Source organism: Procambarus clarkii, chromosome 59 (assembly GCF_040958095.1).
Source record: "Procambarus clarkii isolate CNS0578487 chromosome 59, FALCON_Pclarkii_2.0, whole genome shotgun sequence".
NCBI lineage: Eukaryota > Metazoa > Arthropoda > Malacostraca > Decapoda > Cambaridae > Procambarus > Procambarus clarkii.
Window position 1 is genome coordinate 33,315,063 of NC_091208.1, and position 10,558 is coordinate 33,325,620.

Below are 10,558 nucleotides of genomic sequence, written 5' to 3' on the forward strand. Positions count from 1 at the left end.
GGGACAGGGGATTGCCCATCGCCATACCAAATGTTTGTTTGAAAAATTTTCCATTAAAACTAAAATAATTGTCTTTTATACACAATTTAATAAGTTCCAATACTTTATTGGTCTGCAAGCTCAAATTATATTTAGGCAGTTCCTCACGTAGAAATTCTAACAGATCATCAACAGGAACTTTAGTGAATAAAGAGGTCACATCGAAACTTATAAGTTTAAAATCAAAATTTAAATTCAGTGTGGATAGCTTATTAACTAAGGGGGCATATCAAACGCAAAAATTCGGAAAAATCGAATATTTTTGAAAAATTTATAAAAATACTACAACGTTTTGGCAACACTTTGGCGCAAACACGATAATGTTATGATATAAATTAAAGTATTTATGGTACATTTCCATGCGTAATTGTGCAGAATCCGGTGCCCCGCGGCTGTGGCGCGCCAAGAGTATTGCGTCGTACGTTCTAAACGTCAATTTTTTCGTAATAACGTCGGAAATAACTATGTATATATGACAACAAATATACACTAATTGGCAACCGTCTCCTAGTGGGGGTGAGTGAGGTAGTCACATGGTGTGTCCTGTTGAGAGTGGAGGTGTCGACGCGCGCTCCATTTTGGCTCCTGAAATCTTGCTTTTGTAGCGTCTAGTGCACAATGACCTATAAACGGAGGGCTCGGAAGACAAAGGAAGCCAATTTGGCACGCGGTCGCCGTCTTTGGCAGGAAAGGAGAGCCGCTGTAGCACAAGGGAGAGTTATATCAAGTGAGGATGTAGGCGGCCTCCCCGCCTCACGCCTCGACCCTCCTCACACACCCTCCTCAACCCCAGCCCCTCCATGTGTATGGACCGGCCACGACAGTGCCATCTACATCTACTGGTGTGGCAGTGCCATCTACATCTACTGATGTGGCAGTGCCATCTACATCTACTGGTGTGGCAGTGCCATCTACTGGTGTGGCTGGTGTTGCAGTGCCATCTATTGCTGTGGCTGATGTTGCAGTGCCATCAACTGTTTCAATAGGCCAATTTCAATAGGTTAGTATGTTTTAGTGTTATAATCTGGTATTTTGTAATATGTATGTGCAGGATATATATATGTATAATTTATTTTTTATTTTTTTTTTTATTTTTTTTTTTTTATTTTTTTTTTCAATTTTTTTTTTCGCTTGTTATCAGGGGATGTGCATGGAACTTGCACACCTTGCTCAATGGATGCCTATCTGCAAGGGTGCCAATTATGAACAAAATCTGTTAAAGTCAAGCTCAGTTACAGGTGGCCGAACTTTGATCTTATTTTACTCAGGTAAGTAATTTACAACTTCAAAGTACTTCATAGCTTTCATTTACTAATCAATTTACATGCAAATTACACCTTATATGTAGAGTTTGTGCTTCTACAAAACCTAGTAGACATTTTAGTCCAAAGTCCATTTGTTGATTTTATAAAAATTTATAAACATCATATATTGCATATATTTGGAAGGGTAACTTTGAAAAATTATATTATTGCACTAAACACTTTATTGCTAAAACTGATCACTACAATCCTTTATTATGTGCTAATTTTAATATCTGAGTGTTATAGAAATGATTTTAGTTGACAAATGTGGTCCCTAAAATTATTTGAAAATGTTGAAAATTCGTTGCATAATACGTTGTGTATTTTTTTTCTCCTTTTCTGTTTAGAGTGTGATGGTGAAACTTGGACCAGTTGCAGCCCTTTCTATATATAGCCTGAATGGTTCAGGCTTGTTCGCATTTGTGTTCCTCACGTGTGCCCCAAAGAATGAGGTGTTTTGGTAAAATGCTATGCCCAAGATTACTATCCGAGTGCCGGCGGTGGGGTGGTTCAAATAGCCTCGGCTATCACCTCATTTTGTCCGGTCGTGATGGTCAAGTGGATTAAGGCGTCTTGTACATACCAGTTGCGTGGCTCCTGGGAGTATGGGTTCGAGTCACTTCTGGGGTGTGAGTTTTCAGTTATATATAGTTATATATATATATATATATATATATATATATATATATATATATATATATATATATATATATATATATATATATATATAATATATATATATATATATATATATATATATATAATATATATATATATATATATATATATATATATATATATATATATATATATATATATATATATATATATATATATATTAGTATATTTTGGTAGCAGTCTTTCCTGTAGACATATATTATTAAATATGACCGAAAAAGTAAGATTAATAATTCTAACACGAATTTTCTCAATCTTTCGTACATTACGCTTCACTGTTGGAGGTAGATCAAAAATCACTTCTCCAAAATTCATTTTTATTTCTAGTCTGACGCGACACGGGCGCGTTTCGTAAAACTTATTACATTTTCAAAGACTTCACAAATACACAACTGATTAGAACTTACGTATCTCTGATTTTATATCTACATTTGAGTGAGGTGGGAGGGGTGATGTGGCATTAACACAAGACAGAACAAGAGGGGATATTAATAGGGTATTAAAAGTATCAACACAAGACAGAACAGAAACAATGGGTATTGAATAGAAGTGTTTGTAGAAAGCCTATTGGTCCATATTTCTTGATGCTTCTATATTGGAGCGGAGTCTTGAGGTGGGTAGAATATAGTTGTGCAATAATTGGCTGTTGATTGCTGGTGTTGACTTCTTGATGTGTAGTGCCTCGCAAACGTCAAGCCGCCTGCTATCGCTGTATCTATCGATGATTTCTGTGTTGTTTACTAGGATTTCTCTGGCGATGGTTTGGTTATGGGAAGAGATTATATGTTCCTTAATGGAGCCCTGTTGCTTATGCATCGTTAAACGCCTAGAAAGAGATGTTGTTGTCTTGCCTATATACTGGGTTTTTTGGAGCTTACAGTCCCCAAGTGGGCATTTGAAGGCATAGACGACGTTAGTCTCTTTTAAAGCGTTCTGTTTTGTGTCTGGAGAGTTTCTCATGAGTAGGCTGGCCGTTTTTCTGGTTTTATAGTAAATCGTCAGTTGTATCCTCTGATTTTTGTCTGTAGGGATAACGTTTCTATTAACAATATCTTTCAGGACCCTTTCCTCCGTTTTATGAGCTGTGGAAAAGTAGTTCCTGTAAAATAGTCTAATAGGGGGTATAGGTGTTGTGTTAGTTGTCTCTTCAGAGGTTGCATGGCTTTTCACTTTCCTTCTTATGATGTCTTCGATGAAACCATTGGAGAAGCCGTTATTGACTAGGACCTGCCTTACCCTACAGAGTTCTTCGTCGACTTGCTTCCATTCTGAGCTGTGGCTGAGAGCACGGTCGACGTATGCGTTAACAACACTCCTCTTGTACCTGTCAGGGCAGTCGCTGTTGGCATTTAGGCACATTCCTATGTTTGTTTCCTTAGTGTAGACTGCAGTGTGGAAACCTCCGCCCTTTTCCATGACTGTTACATCTAGAAAAGGCAGCTTCCCATCCTTTTCCGTCTCGTAAGTGAAACGCAGCACGGAACTCTGCTCAAATGCCTCCTTCAGCTCCTGCAGATGTCTGACATCAGGTACCTGTGTAAAAATGTCGTCAACATACCTGCAGTATATGGCCGGTTTCAAGTTCATGTCGACTAAGACTTTTTGCTCGATGGTACCCATGTAGAAGTTTGCAAACAGGACACCTAGGGGAGAACATAATATCATCAACATAAATATACCAAACCACATTAGCCGGGATAATCCTGGATAAGATTTTTGTTTCAAAGAATTCCATATACAAATTGCTTAAAACTGGGGACAGGGGATTGCCCATCGCCATACCAAATGTTTGTTTGAAAAATTTTCCATTAAAACTAAAATAATTGTCTTTTATACACAATTTAATAAGTTCCAATACTTTATTGGTCTGCAAGCTCAAATTATATTTAGGCAGTTCCTCACGTAGAAATTCTAACAGATCATCAACAGGAACTTTAGTGAATAAAGAGGTCACATCGAAACTTATAAGTTTAAAATCAAAATTTAAATTCAGTGTGGATAGCTTATTAACTAAGGGGGCATATCAAACGCAAAAATTCGGAAAAATCTAATATTTTTGAAAAATTTATAAAAATACTACAACGTTCTGGCAACACTTTGGCGCAAACACGATAATGTTATGATATAAATTAAAGTATTTATGGTACATTTCCATGCGTAATTGTGCAGAATCCGGTGCCCCGCGGCTGTGGCGCGCCAAGAGTATTGCGTCGTACGTTCTAAACGTCAATTTTTTCGTAATAACGTCGGAAATAACTATGTATATATGACAACAAATATACACTAATTGGCAACCGTCTCCTAGTGGGGGTGAGTGAGGTAGTCACATGGTGTGTCCTGTTGAGAGTGGAGGTGTCGACGCGCGCTCCATTTTGGCTCCTGAAATCTTGCTTTTGTAGCATCTAGTGCACAATGACCTATAAACGGAGGGCTCGGAAGACAAAGGAAGCCAATTTGGCACGCGGTCGCCGTCTTTGGCAGGAAAGGAGAGCCGCTGTAGCACAAGGGAGAGTTATATCAAGTGAGGATGTAGGCGGCCTCCCCGCCTCATGCCTCGACCCTCCTCACACACCCTCCTCAACCCCAGCCCCTCCATGTGTATGGACCGGCCACGACAGTGCCTTCTACATCTACTGGTGTGGCAGTGCCATCTACATCTACTGATGTGGCAGTGCCATCTACATCTACTGGTGTGGCAGTGCCATCTACTGGTGTGGCTGGTGTTGCAGTGCCATCTACTGCTGTGGCTGATGTTGCAGTGCCATCAACTGTTTCAATAGACCAATTTCAATAGGTTAGTATGTTTTAGTGTTATAATCTGGTATTTTGTAATATGTATGTGCAGGATATATATATGTATAATTTATTTTTTATTTTTTTTTTTATTTTTTATTTTTTATTTTTTTTCAATTTTTTTTTTTCGTTTGTTATCAGGGGATGTGCATGGAACTTGCACACCTTGCTCAATGGATGCCTATCTGCAAGGGTGCCAATTATGAACAAAATCTGTTGAAGTCAAGCTCAGTTACAGGTGGCCGAACTTTGATCTTATTTTACTCAGGTAAGTAATTTACAACTTCAAAGTACTTCATAGCTTTCATTTATTAATCAATTTACATGCAAATTACACCTTATATGTAGAGTTTGTGCTTCTACAAAACCTAGTAGACATTTTAGTCCAAAGTCCATTTGTTGATTTTATAAAAATTTATAAACATCATATATTGCATATTTTTGGAAGGGTAACTTTGAAAAATTATATTATTGCACTAAACACTTTATTGCTAAAACTGATCACTACAATCCTTTATTATGTGCTAATTTTAATATCTGAGTGTTATAGAAATGATTTTAGTTGACAAATGTGGTCCCTAAAATTATTTGAAAATGTTGAAAATTCGTTGCATAATACGTTGTGTATTTTTTTTCTCCTTTTCTGTTTAGAGTGTGATGGTGAAACTTGAACCAGTTGCAGCCCTTTCTATATATAGCCTGAATGGTTCAGGCTTGTTCGCATTTGTGTTCCTCACGTGTGCCCCAAAGAATGAGGTGTTTTGGTAAAATGCTATGCCCAAGATTACTATCCGAGTGCCGGCGGTGGGGTGGTTCAAATAGCCTCGGCTATCACCTCATTTTGTCCGGTCGTGATGGTCAAGTGGATTAAGGCGTCTTGTACATACCAGTTGCGTGGCTCCTGGGAGTATGGGTTCGAGTCACTTCTGGGGTGTGAGTTTTCAGTTATATATATATATATATATATATATATATATATATATATATATATATATATATATATATATATATATATATATTAGTATATTTTGGTAGCAGTCTTTCCTGTAGACATATATTATTAAATATGACCGAAAAAGTAAGATTAATAATTCTAACACGAATTTTCTCAATCTTTCGTACATTACGCTTCACTGTTGGAGGTAGATCAAAAATCACTTCTCCAAAATTCATTTTTATTTCTAGTCTGACGCGACACGGGCGCGTTTCGTAAAACTTATTACATTTTCAAAGACTTCACAAATACACAACTGATTAGAACTTACGTATCTCTGATTTTATATCTACATTTGAGTGAGGTGGGAGGGGTGATGTGGCATTAACACAAGACAGAACAAGAGGGGATATTAATAGGGTATTAAAAGTATCAACACAAGACAGAACAGAAACAATGGGTATTGAATAGAAGTGTTTGTAGAAAGCCTATTGGTCCATATTTCTTGATGCTTCTATATTGGAGCGGAGTCTTGAGGTGGGTAGAATATAGTTGTGCAATAATTGGCTGTTGATTGCTGGTGTTGACTTCTTGATGTGTAGTGCCTCGCAAACGTCAAGCCGCCTGCTATCGCTGTATCTATCGATGATTTCTGTGTTGTTTACTAGGATTTCTCTGGCGATGGTTCGTTAAACGCCTAGAAAGAGATGTTGTTGTCTTGCCTATATACTGGGTTTTTTGGAGCTTACAGTCCCCAAGTGGGCATTTTAAGGCATAGACGACGTTAGTCTCTTTTAAAGCGTTCTGTTTTGTGTCTGGAGAGTTTCTCATGAGTAGGCTGGCCGTTTTTCTGGTTTTATAGTAAATCGTCAGTTGTATCCTCTGATTTTTGTCTGTAGGGATAACGTTTCTATTAACAATATCTTTCAGGACCCTTTCCTCCGTTTTATGAGCTGTGGAAAAGTAGTTCCTGTAAAATAGTCTAATAGGGGGTATAGGTGTTGTGTTAGTTGTCTCTTCAGAGGTTGCATGGCTTTTCACTTTCCTTCTTATGATGTCTTCGATGAAACCATTGGAGAAGCCGTTATTGACTAGGACCTGCCTTACCCTACAGAGTTCTTCGTCGACTTGCTTCCATTCTGAGCTGTGGCTGAGAGCACGGTCGACGTATGCGTTAACAACACTCCTCTTGTACCTGTCAGGGCAGTCGCTGTTGGCATTTAGGCACATTCCTATGTTTGTTTCCTTAGTGTAGACTGCAGTGTGGAAACCTCCGCCCTTTTCCATGACTGTTACATCTAGAAAAGGCAGCTTCCCATCCTTTTCCGTCTCGTAAGTGAAACGCAGCACGGAACTCTGCTCAAATGCCTCCTTCAGCTCCTGCAGATGTCTGACATCAGGTACCTGTGTAAAAATGTCGTCAACATACCTGCAGTATATGGCCGGTTTCAAGTTCATGTCGACTAAGACTTTTTGCTCGATGGTACCCATGTAGAAGTTTGCAAACAGGACACCTAGGGGAGAACCCATGGCGACCTCATCTACTTGCTTATACATGTGCCCATCCGGGCTCAAGAAGGGTGCCTCTTTAGTACAAGCTTGGAGTAGTTTCCTCAGAATACTTTCTGGCATGTCAAGAGGAGTACAGGCTGGATCACGATACACTCTGTCGGCTATCATTCCGATTGTCTCGTCCACAGGTACGTTGGTAAACAGCGATTCTACGTCCAACGAGGCTCTTATCCCTGTGGCCCGTGTGCCCCGCAGTAAGTCCACAAATTCCTTTGGAGACTTCAGGCTGAAGGCGCAAGGAACATAAGGAGTCAGCAGGCCGTTGAGTCGCTTCGCCAGTCTGTACGTGGGTGTGGGTATCTGGCTAATGATTGGCCGAAGTGGGTTTCCAGGCTTGTGCGTCTTGACATTTCCATACGCATATCCAGGTTTATATTCCCCAATGATCTTTGGCAGGTGGAGTCCGGATTTCTTGGCGTTCACAGTTTCGATCAGTTTGTTGACCTTTGCTTTTAATTCGGCTGTAGTGTCCTTCGTTACCCTTTGGAACTTAGTTTGGTCAGAGAGTATGATGTTCATTTTCGCCAGATATTCGTCTTTTTTAAGAATGACATATATTGGCGACTTGTCACCTCTCCTGACAACTATCTCCTTGTTCTCACGAAGGCTTTTAGCTGCCGCTTTAAGCTCGGGGGACAGTATGGTGCTTCTGTAGTTGCCTCGATTCTTTCCTCCTTCTGCAATAAGTTCTGCTTGTAAGGTATCTTTGGTAGTGACCTTCTTTTGTGTCTCGAGGTCGAATATGTCGTCGAACAGAATTTCCAACTCTACTTTCCGGGCCATTTCACTCGGTCTGGACATAACATGACAGTTTATGCCCAGATTTAGGAGAGTGACTTGGTCCTCAGTGAGGTTAATTCCTGCAAGGTTCAGGAAGCCATCTCTTGGTCGTGGAATTGCCATAGGTCCTCCATATAATGTTGTTAGTTTCTTGATAATCCTTGTTTCAGTGCTGAGGTGATGTTGGTCTGTGAGGATGTCGAGGTGTTGTTCAATGCGGGTACGGATACTATGGTCGATGTTGCTATTTCTCCACTCGTTTGTAGCATCACCCCTCCCACCTCACTCAAATGTAGATATAAAATCAGAGATACGTAAGTTCTAATCAGTTGTGTATTTGTGAAGTCTTTGAAAATGTAATAAGTTTTACGAAACGCGCCCGTGTCGCGTCAGACTAGAAATAAAAATGAATTTTGGAGAAGTGATTTTTGATTTACCTCCAACAGTGAAGCGTAATGTACGAAAGATTGAGAAAATTCGTGTTAGAATTATTAATCTTACTTTTTCGGTCATATTTAATAATATATGTCTACAGGAAAGACTGCTACCAAAATATACTAATATTAAAGTGCACGACCCAGCAGCAAGGAATCAAGCCTTCACGATAAAATATCGCCAGGATCTGATTCGTGATCAGATATACAAGGCAGAGAATGAAATCAAAGACAACAAAACGCAACTACTTCATGCTACAAACGAGTGGAGAAATAGCAACATCGACCATAGTATCCATACCCGCATTGAACAACACCTCGACATCCTCACAGACCAACATCACCTCAGCACTGAAACAAGGATTATCAAGAAACTAACAACATTATATGGAGGACCTATGGCAATTCCACGACCAAGAGATGGCTTCCTGAACCTTGCAGGAATTAACCTCACTGAGGACCAAGTCACTCTCCTAAATCTGGGCATAAACTGTCATGTTATGTCCAGACCGAGTGAAATGGCCCGGAAAGTAGAGTTGGAAATTCTGTTGGACGACATATTCGACCTCGAGACACAAAAGAAGGTCACTACCAAAGATACCTTACAAGCAGAACTTATTGCAGAAGGAGGAAAGAATCGAGGCAACTACAGAAGCACCATACTGTCCCCCGAGCTTAAAGCGGCAGCTAAAAGCCTTCGTGAGAACAAGGAGATAGTTGTCAGGAGAGGTGACAAGTCGCCAATATATGTCATTCTTAAAAAAGACGAATATCTGGCGAAAATGAACATCATACTCTCTGACCAAACTAAGTTCCAAAGGGTAACGAAGGACACTACAGCCGAATTAAAAGCAAAGGTCAACAAACTGATCGAAACTGTGAACGCCAAGAAATCCGGACTCCACCTGCCAAAGATCATTGGGGAATATAAACCTGGATATGCGTATGGAAATGTCAAGACGCACAAGCCTGGAAACCCACTTCGGCCAATCATTAGCCAGATACCCACACCCACGTACAGACTGGCGAAGCGACTCAACGGCCTGCTGACTCCTTATGTTCCTTGCGCCTTCAGCCTGAAGTCTCCAAAGGAATTTGTGGACTTACTGCGGGGCACACGGGCCACAGGGATAAGAGCCTCGTTGGACGTAGAATCGCTGTTTACCAACGTACCTGTGGACGAGACAATCGGAATGATAGCCGACAGAGTGTATCGTGATCCAGCCTGTACTCCTCTTGACATGCCAGAAAGTATTCTGAGGAAACTACTCCAAGCTTGTACTAAAGAGGCACCCTTCTTGAGCCCGGATGGGCACATGTATAAGCAAGTAGATGGGGTCGCCATGGGTTCTCCCCTAGGTGTCCTGTTTGCAAACTTCTACATGGGTACCATCGAGCAAAAAGTCTTAGTCGACATGAACTTGAAACCGGCCATATACTGCAGGTATGTTGACGACATTTTTACACAGGTACCTGATGTCAGACATCTGCAGGAGCTGAAGGAGGCATTTGAGCAGAGTTCCGTGCTGCGTTTCACTTACGAGACGGAAAAGGATGGGAAGCTGCCTTTTCTAGATGTAACAGTCATGGAAAAGGGCGGAGGTTTCCACACTGCAGTCTACACTAAGGAAACAAACATAGGAATGTGCCTAAATGCCAACAGCGACTGCCCTGACAGGTACAAGAGGAGTGTTGTTAACGCATACGTCGACCGTGCTCTCAGCCACAGCTCAGAATGGAAGCAAGTCGACGAAGAACTCTGTAGGGTAAGGCAGGTCCTAGTCAATAACGGCTTCTCCAATGGTTTCATCGAAGACATCATAAGAAGGAAAGTGAAAAGCCATGCAACCTCTGAAGAGACAACTAACACAACACCTATACCCCCTATTAGACTATTTTACAGGAACTTCTTTTCCACAGCTCATAAAACGGAGGAAAGGGTCCTGAAAGATATTGTTAATAGAAACGTTATCCCTACAGATAAAAATCAGAGGATACAACTGACGATTTACTATAAAACCAGA

General features: G+C 40.4%; 1 protein-coding gene across 1 annotated transcript in view; it reads right to left on the minus strand.

Moving 5' to 3' along the window:
- Positions 1-568: 568 nt before the first annotated feature.
- Positions 569-10,558, minus strand: part of LOC138353801 (mucin-1-like) — a 22,498-nt gene continuing 12,508 nt past the window's right edge. The window contains exons 2-4 of the mRNA XM_069307211.1: positions 4,643-4,789; positions 874-1,013; positions 569-739 (exon numbers count right to left, since the gene is read on the minus strand). Coding sequence (XP_069163312.1) covers positions 569-739; positions 874-1,013; positions 4,643-4,789 — 458 coding nt within the window. The remainder of the gene's footprint in view (positions 740-873; positions 1,014-4,642; positions 4,790-10,558) is intronic.